Here is a 20,491-nt window from a genome sequence, read left to right as displayed (position 1 = left end):
ATGAACTTATGTCAAAACCTGCGTACAATTACATATATTTGGTTGAGAGTAGAATAAGTCTACACAATTGAAGTAAAAAATGTTTCATCGAAGCAAATGTCTTCACTTAATGTCTAAAACGATAAGTGACAGTGGAAGAAACCTAAATTTCATATTTGCATAACAGATGCCAGCCTTACTATATATCGTACCTTTTAAAGTTATACTTAATACTAATGTAGAGGGTTAGTTTATTAAACTACATTTATTTAAAATAATTGATAATTAACGCCGTTAATTCAATCTAAATCACTCTGTTGACCCGAATGGAATACCGCAAAAGGTCTTGCTGTAAAAAGAAATCAGAGTACACAGAGAAAATACACATGGTCTGGCAGGTGACAACGAACCTTTTCACGTTCGTTCGGGGAACCGAACCCTGATGTCAAAACCAAAGGCGACTATATTACCACTGTACATCCCGATCACCAAACAAAGGTTGATTAAGTGAAAGAGTGTAACGTATCAAATATTTACACATACTTTATTCATTTATAATTGATCTAATTACGTACGATTTTTTCCTCGGACTACAACTTATATACATCAGACATTGGTAAAGAAAAACATTAGTGAAAGAAAACCTATGTGTAACAACCACGAGTTTGTGAGACATATTTCTACCATAATTTAAAAAAACGTTTTTAGCTTTCAGTTCTCTTGTTATGTACTCACGTGTGTGTTGCTTAATTTATCACTTCGGACGTAATGATTTGACATTTAGTGAAGTGCCGTTAATTATCAAACAAAACAGACAAAAGGGATATAATTCCAAAATAAAAATAAAATTATTACAAATAAATCTTGAACTGCTTAGGGGTTTTTACTTACATGAGTGTATAAAGCGCCCTTTTGATTTGAGCTCATTCTATCAGCCAATCATAATATATGAAAATGTTATACCTCGTTTGGTATAACATTTATGTTTATACAACAGTTGGAATGATAAATTGATGCCTTGGACTTTGAATAAAACCCAGCTGTTGTTGTAGAAATTTCGGTGCATTTTTTCAACGGAAAGACAAACTCACTGAATATATTTCAATTTTGACAATATCTCAAAATGTTTGAAAGGAACATCCAGTTTGCTGGATTTTTCTCAGAATGTCTCATCCATATTCATTCGAAATGCATTGTGATATAATTGTTAGGTCATTCAATGTAATGATAACATTGACAAACTCAAATTTTCATGTAATGGAATTCATTGTTCATAAGAGTAATAGATGGTTGTCTGACTTGATCCACTTAACTACGTACATCGGACAATTCTAAATTGCAAATTATTGCTGACTCAACAATGTTGAAGGGAATTCTGCATGGCTCTAGGGATATCCGGCATGAATGCAATCAACATTGATATCTAAGAAATTATTCTAAAAAAGACATGCTTCCAAATTCATGTAACGATTTGTCATAGTTATAACTGGATGACACTTGAGAATCAAAAGTTTTTATAATTATTGAGAAAAGCACTCTAAATGGAGAGAAATACATTTTATATGTAAAATATGCATTTTTACAAATATGGTATTGTTCAAAATTTGAGGAAAACAAAGTGTGTAAAATTTATGAATAAACATTGAATGTCTATAATTCATTGTGCATCTATTCATCAATAGATAAGTAGTGTTTTAACATTGATTTAACGAATTTTGTTGATGTATTTCTTTAGAAACTATATGGACATGAAAGAAGGTATGTGGAAGAAAATGAAATTATATTACCTGTTACAAAATCATAAATATGTTAGTTATTTTGGGGAAAATCCGGTAAAGAGAAAATAAAGATAGAACATTAAGCTCACTAGTTGTAAAGAGAAAGTGATATATGACATCAAGTTCACTAGTTGAAGATAGAAAATTACGATAGGACATTAAGATCACTAGTTGTAGATAGAAAATTATGATAGGACATTAAGATCACTAGTTGTAGATAGAAAATGACGATAGGACATTAAGATCACTAGTTGTAGATAGAAAATTATGATAGGACATTAAGATCACTAGTTGTAGATAGAAAATGACGATAGGACATTAAGATCACTAGTTGTAAAGAGAAAGTAAAGAAAGGACATTGAGGCCACTAGTTGAAGATAGAAAATTACGATAGGACATTAAGATCACTAGTTGTAAAGAGAAAGTGAAGAAAGGACATTAAAATCACTAGTTGTAGATAGAAAGTGAAGATAGGACATTAAGATCACTAGTTGTAAAGAGAAAGTGAAGAAAGGACATTAAGACCACTAGTTGTAAAGAGAAAATGAAGAAAGGACATTAAGATCACTAGTTGTAAAGAGAAAGTAAAGATAGGACATTAAGACCACTAGTTGTAGATAGAAAGTGAAGATAGGACATTGAGATCACTAGTTGTAAAGAGAAAGTGAAGATAGGACATTAAAATCACTGGTTGATATACTATAATAAAATATAACATCTTCCACTATATTATGTTTATCACGATGACAATGTACACGTGTTATAGACTATACTTAGGTGCTGTTTTGATGTGCTATGTCAAATCAAGGACATAGATGTTAGTTGTCATTCATTATGCAAAGACCAAAACAGTGACTAGAGAGATCAAATGGAGAAAATCTTCTCTACAGGCACTTCACGATCCTCTTTCTTTCAAATGTTTTCGAAATTTTAAGAGAAACATCGATTTCTTCATCCCCGTAAAGTTTTATCTTTTAAGCAAATCTACGTCAAGGTTAAAGCCAAATTGTATGGTATCAGTGATTTTTATCTATGAAATGGAGTGCAAGATCGAAATTGATCGACTTTAAGACGCTGTATCTTGAATGATGCATAAAAGAGGTATAAATTGCAAGCATTCTTAAAATAATAGCTTCCGTTTTTTGGGGAATATATCAGATGGGATGTCGCACTGATCTGGATAGAATTACACTAACTGATGGAATTATTTCAACGTGGCGAGATTTCGTGAGAAAATGTGTTAAGAAATCTTTAATTAAATAATTTCCGAGAATATGTCGTTATTATGGATGGTTCCAGATTTCTTCAGTCTTAGTCCCTGCTTAAAGATATACGACTATATAAGTCTCTCTTGCGATCTTTTATGTTATTCTATACGCGTTATATAACCCGCCTCATGAAAATTGCAACCCTATCCCTATAGTTCCTGTTTGGAATGAACTTAACGTCTAATGTCTATGGACTGACGAATAAAACAACGCCTAATAGCAATGAGCTTACCTCAGTAGGAGAGAACTTAGCATGGCATCGTTAGCTTGACGAATTTTTAAAGGTAGAAAATTCCAATCAATTTTGTGTCTTTTCGAAATAAGATGTTATTGCAACATTTTCAAGTTTCCTTTAAGCACACGTTTGAAAATATATCAAGTTACAAGTGTGACATTTACATATTAACATGTATGATGTATTATCAATGTTGATGCGAAAAACGACAATACTTTGGGCCGCTTTTTCATGTCTGTTTTGTCGAATGAATAGTCTGGAGATAAAGGTTTGTTAGTAGGATTTGCCATAGTAGCGGACAATAGGCGTCAAAACCAATCCCAACAGGAATGGTCTGCCTGATTTATTGACAGTCTAGAGCTCACTGTGCTTTACATACACTTTTCTGACGAAGTTCGTTAATGCACTTTTATCACATACCGAATCGAGCTATGTAATGTAATAATTTTTAACACCGGATTAGAATTTTTATTGATACACACCTGCAACAGTTTTTAACAAATGAAAAGGTATGAATTCTTACTAACAGGAAGAATACAATGTTCTATACTCCCATAACCACAGATTAAACTATTTTGTTTCATCAAATAAAGATAAAATCTACATCAACACCCACTCGCTTGACTGAATTATTTGAATTATACAACAGTTTTAACATACAAGAATGAATCGCATACGAGGACTGAATGTTTCCAATAGAAATATAACAACAACAACAACAACAACCCCTTAATTTCAACCAAGTTCTCAATATCCCAATATTCAAAGACCAAAGAAGAACAATAACAACAAAAAAACTTTCAACACACAGTTTCGAGATTGATTAAAACTGTGGGAATGTGGTACAATCGTCGCCATGGTCTCATTTAAAAATGTAGCATTATGTATATAGATAATCCAAGATTTAGCGGCGACGATTTCTCCTAGAACACTTGATCTTACTTGCATTGTTCTTTTTTTTCGAATCTTGCCCGCGTTTCATATGTATTTTGAATAAAGACATTGTTGACTTGTTGATATTGTCTTGATGCTTCTCAAGATGTTAATTGACTTCTTGCATGTCTGGTCATTCTTACCTTCTTCATTGCTTCATATTTCACCCTCGTCATATTTGACGATATATATCAGACATGTTTTCAGAAATGCTTTTGTTAAATCCAGCGTGCTTTTCTTATGTCATTAACTTATTGATGAATGTTTTATGTTTTTAGATATTACGCTATCATACACCCGATGAAGGCAAAATGTGTGTGCACCATGAAACTGGCCAAGAAGACAGTGATAGCAATCTGGGTGTTTGGTTCCATCCTGGCCGTTCCTACCCTTGTAGTACAGGTAAATACTGTAACCTATGGCTTAGTATGTTTTTAGAAATACTATGTCAAATATTTCTTACAAATGTGCCTGTATCGCAAAAATATCGCCCAAGACACCTATTGTTTCACTTCTGTCGGAATGACCACAAAAGTGAACTTATGAGCTGTATCGTAAAAACTATTTTTTTCTCTTAAATTCATGTGAATTTGTGTCGAGTGAGTAATTTATATGAAAAGAGTTGTTGTTATCATGTCACAGCCAGTAATAAAATTTATTTGTGACTGTGCTACCACCTTCATCAAACAAATGAGTACTGGGAAACGTGTGTTTACTGGGGCATTAAGTGTGTAAGGTTATGCTTTTATTGAAGGAAAATAGACCGATTACATTACCTCTACAGCTAGGGAGATGAGGGTGTAACTTAAAGAATGTTGCAGGAAAAAAAGTTATCTTAGTTCAATTTTTCGAGTTTTCGAATATTTCATTGGTAGTTTTTGATAATATCTAACGCATATGATTCAGTTATAAAGCAAATTACTGAATCCCGTTCTTAAACGTCATAAGAATTTTAAGTTTGGTCTATGATTTGTCAGATATCTAACTATACAGAACATATTTAAGATATATTGAAATAATATAATGATAATTTAATATTAACATTTGAAGTAGGCACTGAATGTAGAACATATCAAATATCAAGCGTAAGGCCACAATAAAATCTACATATTTGGTGTAATACGATATTTTAGCATTCTGCCTGTCTCTTTAATCTTTAGGAAATTGCTTTTTCAACATTCAGTTGAGTAAAAGCTGTACGTAAATGTCATTCCATGTAATGGTCATGTTGCAAACACATTCATTGTAACAGCCGCCGTAACAGTGAAATCCGTGAACTGTTAATGCGCACCAATACATCATGAGGATATAATCAATACATCGAATTTATGGTCTGGAGTTTGTCGAGTTCATTCAGTAGGTTGTCTGAGTCTTCGTCAACACTCACGCCTTTTATACTGTTTCGTCGTCAATGTCTTACCTGAATACAGTCGTCTCCACTTTTGTGTAGTCTTTAAGTGGTTTAGCAACTAGTTTCGTGGTCGCTATCAAGATCTCAGTGAGAAATATAATTCAACCTTGTGCGGTCAGGATATCTTGCACTTCGAAATCTTGATTCCGTTGTGAATATTGTCTTTGTGACTGTTCGCAGTCATATCCAATTCTTACCTGAAGGAACACATTCGTTATCTTGTGAACTGTTGTACAAATTTATGTTTGTGAGTTATACTGAAGCGTATTTCGTGGGGTAAAAGTCCAAATCAAGAAAATAATATACGGAAGAAGAAATTAAAAAAAAAAAATCAAATTACTGGTTGACATCTTGGTCCAGTTTGGTTGTATAAGCGTACCTAAAATTGTGCCTCTCTTTTGGCAAAACTATTTTTGTTTTCATTCGAGGCTAAATTTATCACAAATTAAAATTAAACCAAAAATTAAAAATTATCACAAGAACATTGCGAAGGCTTCAATTATTCACATATTGATATCTTGTCTTTTAATAACAAGAAATTTATCAAGACCATCGTATATTCCCCCCAGAATTGAACATTAAGGATACAACAAACTCTTTTACATCAGTCTCTTACCATGACCTTTTCTACAATGAAACAAACATGGCCAGCTTTCCTCCAAGCTTTCTGATAAGCGTGACGACTTCATTTCCTCAATTCCATTTCTGGATAGCAACATCTCTGTATCCCTAACCGATGGTTATATAATGTCACAGATGAGTCGATATTCTAGGACTTGGTCCCGATACCACGATTTTCGTGAAGATAGCGACCACAAGCAGATAAGTGACAACTTACAATACAGGTTTTTAGAGATGGAGACAATGGGAAAGTTTTACGGTCGTGTTAATGATCTCACTGAGAAAATATTCCATTTCTTTTTGCGAAATGAAGCTTGAATTGCTCGTTGCCCGTTAGGTCTTATGGTTCTGTTGTCATTACCTTGTTCTCATTTTGGATCTTGGCATTGATTATTTGAAATGACTCGGGTTTGCTTGGCAGGAATGGTTTATGACACAGAAGACGTTTAAGTTTCCTGGTCTTGTTTCCCTTGAACTTTCTTAGGGGTCTCCTCGTAAACCATGATCTTCTGCTCAAATTTTGTCATCGTTTCTTGAAATTTGATTTTGAAGATTCAGGTGATATGTCGGTTTTTCATTTTTGTTATGTCCACATTTTACATTGTTCTTTGTCCCTTTGGACATTACGATTGTCATGGCCGGAACCTGATAAGAAAAAAACACATTAAACTGAAATGATGTTCACGGCACTGCTGATTGTGGTTAAGATTACGTTCATTTCAGTGTTTGCTTTCAAGTTTTCCTATCCTCAGTGCAATCTCCAATGGTTTTCACTCCACTTTCTCCAGCTGTATTCTCCAGAATACATGGTGTTGGATCACGTGTTTCTGATATAACACAAATTGGTTTGGATGTATAAATACAATTGATTTGAACAACAAAAATCTACTTAGAACAATTGCCTGAATGTTTTTAGAACATCATAACAATCTGTTACAGAAGAATTGGGAAATAGATTGGATTGCGTATCGTTGTTTTTCTGCTCTTTGCTAACCTTCGCAGTCTTTGCAGTTTTTGCCACAAAGATACCGATGAACGAAAGGGCAAAATTGTATCAAAATATTTCGGAAAACAATCTTGATACGCATTGTTTTAAGTTGTTTATTTTGAAGCAGACTAGGATAAAAGTATCGATTTTATAGTAAATGTTTTATGTGAGTGTATGTAAAAAGTAATGATAAGATGAAGAAAAATATCTCCTTACTGCATGGTTTATTTCACGATGAACGAAACAAGGTTTTGGACGTGGAAATAAGACAATGTGGCCTACTCCTGTAATTCAATTTATAACCTGTAATAAATTGAATTTATTCAAACAGGTCGTCTTTCTCTTTTTGGTATTCACACGTAATATGGCAATAAATAATTATATATACAAAATACATCTGCTACATTACTGAATTACAACCGAATAGCATGTGAGTGCCAACCATTTGTCTGAAGAGTTCTGTCATCAAATGATTGAACATGCCGAATTTGATATGATAAATACAGGTTGAATATCTTACCATCTCTACCATTGGGTTTTCTGAAATTTCACCATATGTCAATTCATTTGCAGTCAAATAAATGAGATTTGTCACGTTATCCTATAGAAACGACAGTCACTCTTAACTTTATCAGCTATATAGCTTGTTGGTTTCCGCACTCCCCTGGTTTTATCAGTTCGGATTATACAGTCATCAGAATATTAAGATGTTATTGTGGACGATTGAGTTTGCTTATTCAGTCCTCTTTTCTTACTACCTATACTGATCTGGTATTTGATATTAAAATTGTGTATGAAAAATAACGAAGAAAAAATACACGGGGACACCAAAAAACGAAAACGATTAATGGGACAAGGTGTTTCAGTGCTGCATTGATTACACCTGCGATCTAAATCTTGGTTAATATAAGAAAGATCACGTTCCTAAATGAAAGCAATATAAAGAACATTGAAACTATCTAGAAAAATATCGTATCTTCTTTTACAAATTATTTTCCCTTGCTATTGCGGAAATGCACGTTATAGCGAGAACAGAAATGTCACAACACACTCTGTAGGAGAACATTCTCCCTCACTTAAAAAAATTAAATGAAATGCTTTCGCCATCTAGCGAAGTAGAAGATAAACGTGTTTACAACTCTTAAAATCTTGTTTTGATGGACAGAAGCTTTGGATCACGAACATGTTGTAAACTTTATGTGGATTTTCAAAAAACTTTCTGATATACTTCCTGATAAAAGCCCATTAACAAACTATATTCCTTTATCTTCTCCAATCAAATAACCTCTTTGAAATTGACATTCATGAAAGGTTGATAACAAACAAAAACCTTGTGCAGACTCTGAAGGGACAATATGGTAATATCTAGCATCTCACAATGCCTCCTGATGTAACCATTGACGTTTCTAGTCCGTGACAACGCACTCCCAAGAGACGCACAGTCATAAATGTACTTATTTACGGATGGCACGAAACAATTCAGATCAATACAAAACAAGGTGGACGGTGAGTGCTGAGTTTCAAAAGAATTTTCATATTATGTGTGGGTTGAATGACGCATATTTTTTTTTCACAAAATGCACTCCAAAAATAACCTTGAATTCAAGTTTGAAGCCTTGAGATAATATACACTTTGGGACAATTTATTTCAGTATGAAAGTTTAAATCAAAACTGATTTTTTATTTAATAAAAAATTAACATTGTTGTACTGCTTGCAGTGTCTCCCTTTGTATTGGGTGCCGTGTGTCACAAAGCGATACGCCAAACTTAACGATATCTCGGTTGAAACTGGGGTACCCTGTACTATAACAAAACACAAGTTGGCTTTGCCACCTAAAGCAGCATAAGCACATGTATCACTGGTAAATCATATACATTCTCGCACAGTGTTTAGGAATGACACGTTTAAAATTGGCAAATACTGACAGATGGTTAGCTTACACGGTTAATGCAGCGTCTGAACCAAGCTCGACATATTAACGAGCGTCTCAGGTCTGGCCGACCTCGAAAGATTTCAGTTAGATAGACTTCTGTGTATGCTACTGCGAACAAGCTAAAGGAACATTTGAATATCTTTGATGTCGTTAAGCCGTAGTAACATTTATAAATATGTGACTTCAATCTGTCCTACAACTAAAACGTCCTCTGTTGACTGACAGGTACAAACAAGCAGGAACGCAAGGGCGCGTAATCACCAGACATGGAATATAAGTTCTAGGCAGAGTTCACTGTTCTGATGAAAGCCACTTTTCATTTAGTGTAACAGTTGGCAATTTCCGTGAAGAAATATGGAATACTATCATAATCAGATTCTTTGTACAACATCATTTGGTAGTGGCGATATTATTCTTCGTGGATGTTTTTCTTCAATTGTAACTTCACTTGTACGTCGTTAATGAATTTTAAACAGGCAAAAGTACAGTAATCAAATCCTCCGACCTTCCGCATTTCGATTCTAATCCATGGGACGATCGGCTTATCATCATGGATTACAATGCAAAACCACACAGAGCCTGTCTAGTGCAAGATTGCCCTGAACAGGACGCGATAACGTGATCATATGGCCTGCATAATCATTAAAGAATGTGTTTGAGTTTCTCGAACATAAGTCAATGCGCAGGGTCCCAAATGCGAAATAAATGGTGAGTTACGGGCTGCATTGATGTATGGAAGGAGTTTCCTTAGAGGAAGCTTTGTACCAGAAGCGTTGTGGTTATACCTGATAATGACATCTTAAGAACAAAAGACATAACATGTTTTGGTGAATTGATGACGTATCTTTTAATAAAAGAGAGTTGAATTTCAAAAATTATTTCTAGATTTTGGGAAAGCCGTTTTGTTCTGTTCACGTCTTTTCAAAATTATAAAACACTTCCGATTCTGTTAATTTCTTTTCCTATCGACTGTGTATAGTTTCGTTAGATGCCTAACTTCCAGTTCTATTAATTTCTTTTCCTATCGACTGTGTATAGTTACGTTAGGTGCCTAACTTCCGATTCTGTTAATTTCTTTTCCTGTCGACTGTGTATAGTTACTTTAGATGCCTAAAAGCATTCCTTTATATCTTGTCGAGTTGTCATGTCTCGCGTAAATACACCGAACAAAACTTAGTCCAATCTTAGATATGGATGGTCCCTTAATTATCGCAAAGTGCATACATCAATATTTTTTCTAAAAATCACAGTTTTCGTTTTGGCAGTCATAAAGAACAAAGTTGTATAATACATTTTATCATATTGATGTGCTTTTTTCACTCGTAACGTTAGACGAAGTATATCGTCTTCATTATGGAACCTATCATCTTCATTTCTCACCCATCTCATGCTTTCAGCTAATTGCTGCATATACCGTTATTCTATATAGTTAATCAAGACTACATAATTGATCTCAGGAGATCGTCTTTTGTCTCAAAACATTTATTAATCTACGATACTTTTGATTCTGTAAAGATACAAACATTATTGTTGATACATCTCATATCATTTTTTTTTCTATTTGATTCTAAACACGGTTGACATTATTCAGTTTGTCAATCATTGCAAACCACTTTATGTGCTCTTTCTCATCAAGTTGCTATTTCATACAATCAATATTGTGCTAATAAGGGTTAGAATACATTGACACCAAATCACCACAGATCCGGCACATGTTAAAATCATTAGCAATATGAGACCTCTTTGACTAGCGGAATGGCTGTATGGAAATTTCCCTTGGGAGCCTGCCTCATTTTACACTGTACTTTATATTGACTTTATGAGATTACTGGCTGACTTTAATGTTGTGTTCGAATTCGCATTATTTTATTATGTTTCAAGATTTCAAAATTAATGGTAACAGAGAAAATTACAGTGGTGTTGTTTATCATCATAAGTTTGCCTAAGATAAATCAACTTGACCAAACTCTTTTCAATTAATGAAATATGAATGCAATGTTCAGGAACTGTGCTTTCGAAGGCAAAGTCACAAAATAATAGAAAGAATTGTGATTAAAGTTATGATAAATGTCATTCGGCTTGTAACCAATTAACGTCATTCATGTCAGCAAGGAAATTGTTTCAAACTGCTGTTAATCTTGAACTGTCGATGACGAATGTTTATTTATGATTAAATCAAGTCATCAACGAATTGAGAAAGAAACATGGGTATGGAATATAAACATAAGCATTAAACTATCGTGATATGGCATTTATGACAATTATACATACCATCGAAGGACAGTCCAATCCTTAGGTGATTCAAGTCAAAAAAGAATTGCTGGAATGTGGATATGTCGGCTGGAAGTAAAACACTTCAGGTAGCAGTACACAGTTTCTTGGTGCTGCCATGGGTGATATATTTGTTCATTAGATTACCCCATTTCAAAGATTTTAATCAAAATTTAAAAACTAAATCCTTGCTTAAATTGGTTCTGTCAGGTTGATGTGGACAATGTGGGGTTTCATTTTTTTAAAATAATATTTTAGCTTTTTGTTGGAGATTACTATTTTAGCAGTCTCGAAGTTGTCTACGCACCAAAACCTAGCTTTACAGGAGATATTTTTCATGGTGTTTACACGTGGTCATGTTGTGAAGGAATTGCGAGTTGGAATTTGCTGAGATGTAAGTAGTTTGTTACCATGACAGTGTTGTTCATTTTAAGACATGTATTCAGAAATAAATGTCTTCTATAAAGTTGCAGTGTACGTTTGGAATTAGCAGTATTTTTGCATTTTTATCATTTTTTGAGTTGGCAACCGTGGCAATCACATGTCAGAAATCAGAGGAAATTTAGATTTACACAATTTTTATCTCTCTACTATTAATGAAATTGTTATGTAGTTTATAAATATATATACATGTAAGGGTGTTTTCCTTTCATAACCAAACTGCTATACCTGTATATCTCGAACATGACTAATAATTTCAGGAACAATGTAAATTAACTTTCCTGCTACCTCAGTAATATTAGATTTTGATATCATATCCTTGTAGCTGTAAAGCTCTAAATCAAATCTTGAGACATATGCTGAAGTACAACTGACACATTAAAACCTCCCTCATTCTTGTTACAGGGCTTGTTAATGTCGATGAATGTCAAATGATCTTGTGAAACGTTATGGTATGGACAATACCTATTACAGATATCCATGTCTTTTATTAAACCCCAATAGTAGAAATATCAAAATATAAAAAATAACAATAATAATAATTAATACAAAAATGTACTATAAAATACGATTAGTAACACTTGCAGGTGGGGGAAAATAAGTAGTTCAAATACTTAGATTACGTCGCCTATAGACACTGGAGTACACCATGAAACATTAACATTACACTGTATTACAAAAGCCTTTTAAACCTTAGAAGGCATGGTATAAAATTGATGGCCCTTTATCTAATTATTGTAGGTTGTCAGATGCGGTCTTCATAACACTGCCGATTGTCAAGGTGACGGGTTGATTACATAACACGGTTTTTAAACTAGGCATAGTTATAGACCACAGTTTTCTACGACTACAAATGATGGTAATGTGTCAGTGATACATTCGTTTCGACAAACCAGGATTGCCTTTATGTACCCAATAGCACCAAATAGAGCAACCAAGCCTTATGTGATTTATCAATGAAATATATCGCTGAAGCGACACAAATTCTTGTCTATCAGAATAGGTTTCCTGAAGATAGCTTTAATGCAGAAGAGAAATATCTCCTCCATCACCTATCTTTTGCGCATCAGTTGCTTCCAAAATCTTCCATTTGAAAGCAAAACATCGATGTTGAAACTTGATATTTGATTTGATAATTCCACGTCATGAAAAAATGTACAACAGCCAAAAAACAGGAGTAACTAATTTAAAAAGCGGATAAATTTCGGAACGGCAAGAGACCAGCTTAACAATTGACACAAATTATAGTGTTTTAGGATGGTCGGGAGACGCAGTGGTAACGCACTCACCTTTCACCTCTAGACGTCTGGGTTCGATTCCGTGAATGGACATGAAAAGATATAGGGTTACTTCACGACCACCTGGGTTTTCCATGGATATTCCATTTTCCTCCCATAGTTTTGATTCGGATTGTATTCAGACACAGCCTTAACAACTAGACAATAACATAATGTTATTTGGCGCAATTTTAATCGACGTTACGTCTTCACTTTGCATATCTACTCAGATAACACAGGTTTTAGCTTTATATTACGATTTTCAAAAATATACAGCAAGTAAAACAAAAAGAATAAAATTAGAAATAAAAACATGATGATGTTTAACCATTGAACGTCATTGATATTGTATCTATTGTCATTATGAATGCAATCTGGGTAACAATAAATAATAATGACGGACGTCTTCCTGTTTGTCTGTCACCCATATTGCATTCATGCCGACAATGAATACAATCTGACTAACAATCAACTGTTAAATTGACGATGAAAGGGACAGCTTAAGGGAAAACATATGCCTTACTCCCAGATAAAGAAATAAAGAATGGTTAAATATTTCTTACAATGAAACAAAACACAAAAATGCTAAATATTAACGAAATTCATTTGACGTGCTTTTGGTGGGCAATTTAAATTAAATGGAACTACAGTTGTTTTATTGAAAGAGCGGGAAGAAATTTAATATCAAGGATAACAAACAAGTAGGTTATAACATGTCATCAAAATACATAAGAGTCTTAAGTTTCAAGTTTATGACAAAGAAGAGTAGCCATATACATCACTTGATAATCTGGCGTAGAAACTTACGGCAGAAATATTGATCTTGCATTACTTCATTCACGGTTGTATGTGGCACAGCTGATGTCCCATAGGAACCTATCATGTCATGGTATCGAAAATTTAAATAAATACTAACTGACAGTCTTGTATCATATATGTAGGTCAAGTTACCATTTTATAGAGGATTAGATGTAAAATGAAGAATATGTTTAAAAAAAAACAACACATCAAACAAAATACTAAATCTATGCCAAAATTTCAAAGTAAAAAGACACCGAAGAAAAAACTCTTTGATACCAAACACCAGTTTGGTGTCGATATTTCGCAATGTATTACGATATTCCTTTACACCTATTCACGGATATGTTTTAATATTTATTTGAATATGTCTGTTTTTCTTCCAAAGGCTAAATCAATTATCATTTTTTTTTCTTCCTTCTTTTAATTTGTAATATCAAACCAATAGTAAATTTGTTTCAGTTTTGTAGTTTCTATATTAATAGCATACCTGTTACAGTGGGTTTTTTTCATGAAGTCACAAGATAAGTTTTTTTCCTTGTCTTTAACTTTTTTATCTTTATTTTGAGATTAAATGTTATTGCAACTGTATCAAACAAAGAAAGGAATAAGTAGCTCGCCTGGTTATGAAATTGCTGTCCCTTTTTCGTTTCGAAAAGTACAGTAATCTGTAAAACAATTTTCGAACGCTAAAAGCTTGTGACATGTTTAGTTCGACGTCATTAAAAACTATTCACATGAAAGATATTTCAATTTTTATTCCCTCGTGGTGATATTTTTTCCTTTCTGAGATGACTATCTTGCTTTCAAGTCGAGACAGCCACATAACGATGTGTGTTATATCCTAAGCTGGCCGCTTGTTTGCCATTCCGGAATATATATCTTTATGCCCAGTCTATATTGGATTTTGATGTATTATTTATGTTGCACAATCATCATTCTGGGGAAGAATTATCGTATCAAATATGAGTATCAGTTTTGCTGTTTTGTATAGATACCTTTATCCTATCGTTTCAATAATAATTCTGCATTGCAGATTTCCTTATTAGAAATGTTTAGATAATAAAAAGTGCAAAAAGCAAACAATGTTATCTACAACGAAATTATCAAACTTCAAAGTATAGATTAGAAAAGTCAATTAGCCATTGTTATTGAAAGCCTATGCAGTATCTTCTCGATTTTGTTGTCTTTTCCTGTCGACTGTTTTGTCTTCATTCAAACGAAGAGTTATTTTATTGTGAAGACCAAAATCATGATATTTTTTATATCAATACAATATTGATAATGCTTTGCATTTTAGCTTTGAAGAAACGATAAAAAGCTATATAGTATAATTGATTAGTGAGAATGAACACGTTAAAGTACAGCATGTTTATACATTGATATCTTTCCAGAAATGTGTTTCTTCCAGTGTGATAGGTTATTGTGCCACAATGACTTGAAATCCATTTTTAAGGTATCATTTAAATTGGTTTACAATTTGGCGCATCTAGTTCCATTGTCCTGTCTGAAAAGAGAATGTGATATTCAAAAAATTGAGAACCAGATGTTTTGTACACTTATCGATTATATATTTCAAGATTTTCAGCTAGTTTTCAATACATTCACAATTCAAAACATCATTTTGTTATTTGAAATTAAATCAGTAACCCCCTTGATGCAAAATTATATATATATCCGTTATAAATGAAAATTATTCTGGCTCTTTTCCGACTTCCATGAGGAGCAATTATAAGTTGATGTATCAAAGCTGATACCAAAAAGGTGTTTTCCATTACTTAGCTGAAACCTCATTTGTGTCATTCGCAAACATATCAAAATACGAGAGTGGCTCTTCCATTCATCCCTATCTATTAAGAAGGAGTAATGGTGTCACTAACTTGGCGTGTTATAGACTTTGTAATCACTAACATCACGAAGTTTGCTGATGCTACTTTACTGATTATCCAGTACATAAATCTTATCGCGATTCTCATTTAATTATCGGTCATAGGAGAGAAATAAGGACACTTATCAATTTCTTTAGTACGAAAAGCTATCACATTTGTGGTAAATTCATTTCCATCCGTGTAATCTCGTTCACTTTCGATATTCAATTATTTTCACAACATTTAGTTTAGCACCTGTATTTGATTCAATGACACTACATATCTTCGCGAATGCAGCTTTGCATTCAAGCCAACAAGAAAAAGTGGGTTCCGAAATCTTAAATTGATCTCATTTCAGATAAATTACTTTTAATACAAGAAATTGTATAACCATATATTCTGGCTGGCTAATTGATATGGGCTGTCGATATTCTATTTTAATATCATGATTTTGTACCTGTCGGACTAATTTTTTAGAAATATTGAATGAAATACTATTTCTCTCAACGGATTTAAATTTCACTGCCTTTATAAACATGTATTACTAGTACTTCAGGTCTTTGAAATGGTGATTTTTTTATTTTGACTGCCAATAAAACCAAAGAATTTTAAACGTATGTTGATTAGGCATTATTTACCATTGAAATATATTGGCAAATGTAACAATCACACGAAATAATAATATATACATGTTTCAAACAACACTGTGGAAGCTTAGATGAATAGAAAGCAAACTAATAGGGCAAGTGAGCTTAATGCACACAGCAAAAGTCAACATCGCTCTTGAAATACACTGTACCGCACAAAACTATTCGAATTTTGTTTGATTATACGAATTTCATTGTACATATCATTATGAATCAGGGAACTTGATATGAGTGCTTGGCTGTAGCTCATTTCATGTTTGATCGATTACTTTCTGTTTCATTTTCGAATTATACATGAAAGTTTTTCTAGCTCTCGGGTCGCTATTCCATCGATGAAACATCAATTACAGTGCAGACGATGAACATGCATTCCGCCATTATAGAGAAGATTCTGTCTATTTGTGATGAAATTATCATAGACAAAACAAAACTCTACAACCGCTTCATTGGTATTAATTTAATACCTGATCCTGAACATGTTCAGCATAGACGCTCTATTACACAGTTTGTAATTCCCTGCTTCATAAAGAAAGAAAACAATTTAAAGCTGTGATCAGAATAGAAATATCCGATAGCTGCTTTCAGACACTACTTCGTTCTCCACATTCGTAAAGAATGTCTGGGTTTTTATTCCGATGAGCGACTCATGTGTCACCGAATAAAGCGGACACTGCATTCCTTACATGCACCAACAAAGTCTTGCAGTCGCTAGAATGCGAAAGGAAAACATAAATTCAAACAGCAATTTGGCGATAGATGTAAGAATGTAAGAAATACAGACATTTGAAATAGAAAGGGATGGACATAAAATCAATCCAATAAATATTATTTCAGAAAAAGGGTTTTATTAGATTCAAAGCACAGGAGTATGAGCAAATATCGCGCAGACAAAACCGTTTGTTATGCTGCAACAACAGTTGATGGCCTGTCCTAAAATATTATTTAAAAAAATGAGTTCATCACCCACTTCTCTTCTCTATTTCTATTTTCGTTTAGAAATTTATGTTGTAAGTGTTGGTATTCCAATGCCATGACCCGAAATTAACCTCCTAGAAACGGAACCCTTCTGTACATGGTGCTACTGCTTCGAGCAAAAACATGATGCGACAGGTTTCTACTCATTACCTTCATCAATATTTGATGACAAGTTGATTTAATTAACTAAGTGAATCGGGCAGAGATCATTAGTCAAATGTCAACAAATATTCTTTTTTTCTATTCTTAAGAGTACATTTTACTCGACAAAATAATAAATCGATCACTAGGCTAATTTGTCAACCATCTCGTTGAATATGTTTCAATCAATATGAAAACAGTAATTGAAATTTATCAGCCAGAACTGTTCATGGCTGTCGTAATGTATAATTCCAAATTGACTCATTTAGAAAGCATATATTTCTTCAGAAATACAACAGCTTCATATCCCATCATTATAATCAAATATATCAACTCGCTACCAAATTAATAATAGCTGACAACTTTAATTCCACAAATTAGTTTCCCTTTCTCGAAAAGAACAAACAAAATACAGATCCAAGGTTTTATTAATTCATTCCTTGTATGCTATGTGTGTATTACATCTGGAATATCCATTTAGTTAGAATAATTGAAAACGGTATCTTTACGTTTAAAGTGTCATATAACTGTCTTGTTCAAAAGTGCATGAGTTTATTTTTAACACAACAATAAGAATCAAAATCTTGTGAAACGGAAATCTAAATCAAGAAAGCCAAATATATCTTGTAATTCTGACTTACTATCAACAATACCCTCTGGATATTAGAGATCCTATCATAACGTGTCTAAATAAATATACAGAAAACAATATTTCCAAGTTATACATAATATTTGATTACTTGTTTCAAATCTTCTCTACGGTTTGGTGTCTCACCATTCTTGTAGCATTTGAGTATGAAAATTCCTGCTTGCTGTATCCCCTTATTCCTATCTTGTTAGTGTTTTCTTGTACCTTCATTGTATAGTGCTAACCATAGGCTAGAAAGTCAAGGAAGGCTACGTGAATTGTTAGATTTTTGCATGCCTTGAAAAAGGTTTACTGTTGTGAAAGGGCCCTTGTAGTATTTAGATACAATATATATACTATTCCTTCACAAATCGCTGCTTTCAACGGAATCATTCTTGCATATTGACAGAGTCATAAGCGTGTGGGACATCGACAGATTGCCTACTGGTGCGTACTGAACCAAGAAAATACTACATATAGATTGATGCACGGCATTTACATGTTCCTCGTCATATTGGTCATACCTTTCTCCCTTATGTCGTTTGCCTATGCCAGCATATGTCGTCGCTTGTGGCTAATGAGATACCGCAGAACGGACGCCACCAATTATATCGGGTGAGTAGATTTTCATATTTAAGAGTCAAACGATTATCTTTATAGTGTCCAAGGTACTCATTCGGTTTTCATCTTGACCCCTGAGGATAATATGAGTAGTGGGCAATCTGTTGGTTACTGGGTGACCAGTGACTGACAATATTGCCACCGTCCCTTATAATGAAGTGCATGCAATAAAACATGTGTTATGTCGTTGCAGCTAGTTGCTTGTAAGACCTGCAGTATTTTTTGTCTTCAACCATGGCTTACAATTTGCCTAAATAGGTTTCGCTATAATGGATAAAAACATGTTTAGATAAAACAATGTAATTTATCGTTACATATTATGATTCATAACGATCAAATTAGCACGACTGTACACGATCCGTCTTATATTTCCTTAAAATTCCATATTGAACGCAATTTTCAAAAACTTACCTGTTGCATTTTGTCATCTATTCAGATGCGATGATCCAAATTTCAACTCAGTAAAGCTGGGGCAGAATGAAAACAAAGAAAAGATTTACACAGAAACTCATGTATACCAGGAAATGTTCGTTTTGACCTGTTGTTGCCAATACTTGTTTTAGGGTTTAATTAAACAACGGAGAAAATGTACAATTTTCATTCGAGAGCGAAAAGAAAAAAAATGAGAAGATTTTACAAAAGACATACACGTGAACCTTTTAATTCAATGGGAATTCGTTAGCATTATGTAGCTGTTTAGTCATTCCAGGACTCGTCAGTAAAGCTAAAGGTCTTTATTTTGAAGCCTAGGGATCGACTGAGGAAAATCCAAAGTGATCGAAAGAATTATAAAAATTCTAAATGGGAAGGTGCATTATTCCCACATACAAGATAGTTTTGGGTTTTTTATGTTTAAAACAGTTAATTTACTTTTTTGTATGTGAAAATCAAATATATATTTACTATATCAATTAGATTTATTCAAATTTTTGAATTTTTTAATGTTTAATCACAGACATTGTGACCTTGACATAACTGAGTTGCTGTAAATCAATAAAATTTTGCGAGGCTAAAACTATTTTTACTTCCCTGAGATCGAAAATCGGAGCATCTTGGTTTTGGTCCGTCTATCTGTTGGTATGCACACTTTGGCTCTCATCTAAAGATAATGCTTTCATATTGCCATGCATTTTTCACACATTGAATTTTATTACCTTCTCATTTTAAACCTACTAAACTAAGTACATTTGTATGTTGCTTTATATCAATGAGGTCTAGGACTGATTTGATATTAGTCAAAACATTCGCCAGAGATGCAGGACTTAAATTTTTTTTCAAATAGAAAATTTCTTTGATTTAAATAACTATTCATTACTGTCAGATTTGAACTAAATTAAAAATAACATTTAATATTAATGAGATCTCGAATGAGAAAAATACAAGGGGAATAGGGCCAAGTGTTCCGGAAGAGTCAGCGTCTTCTGCTTCATCGACGATACCCTTGGTCAATTCAAGTATGAAATGTCACAAGGTATAACGCAACGGAACAAAGAGGCAAACTAAGAAGCATCACACACGTTAAGTTTTACATCACCGAAACAAGTAGAATATTTGTCAATGATACTAAAATAAGTAACGTCTTTGTTTCCGTCAAATATCGTTTTACCACCAGATTTGAATAAAATTTGATATATGGCTCTATATCAATGGTAGCTCGGATCGGTTTGGTAATGGCA

The 20,491-nt window shown here is 33.5% G+C and overlaps 1 protein-coding gene across 1 annotated transcript in view; it reads left to right on the top strand.

Moving 5' to 3' along the window:
* LOC132550981 (QRFP-like peptide receptor) overlaps positions 1-20,491 on the top strand; it is a 62,320-nt gene that overhangs the window by 24,686 nt on the left and 17,143 nt on the right. The window contains exons 3-4 of the mRNA XM_060215081.1: positions 4,472-4,595; positions 18,604-18,809. Coding sequence (XP_060071064.1) covers positions 4,472-4,595; positions 18,604-18,809 — 330 coding nt within the window. The remainder of the gene's footprint in view (positions 1-4,471; positions 4,596-18,603; positions 18,810-20,491) is intronic.

The sequence above is a fragment of the Ylistrum balloti genome, unplaced genomic scaffold, assembly GCF_031769215.1.
Source record: "Ylistrum balloti isolate Yb309-2 unplaced genomic scaffold, AGI_CSIRO_Ybal_v1 Utg370160, whole genome shotgun sequence".
Taxonomy (NCBI): Eukaryota; Metazoa; Mollusca; class Bivalvia; order Pectinida; family Pectinidae; genus Ylistrum; species Ylistrum balloti.
Note: the sequence above shows the minus strand (reverse complement) of the source record. Positions and strands in the feature narration are given on the sequence as shown.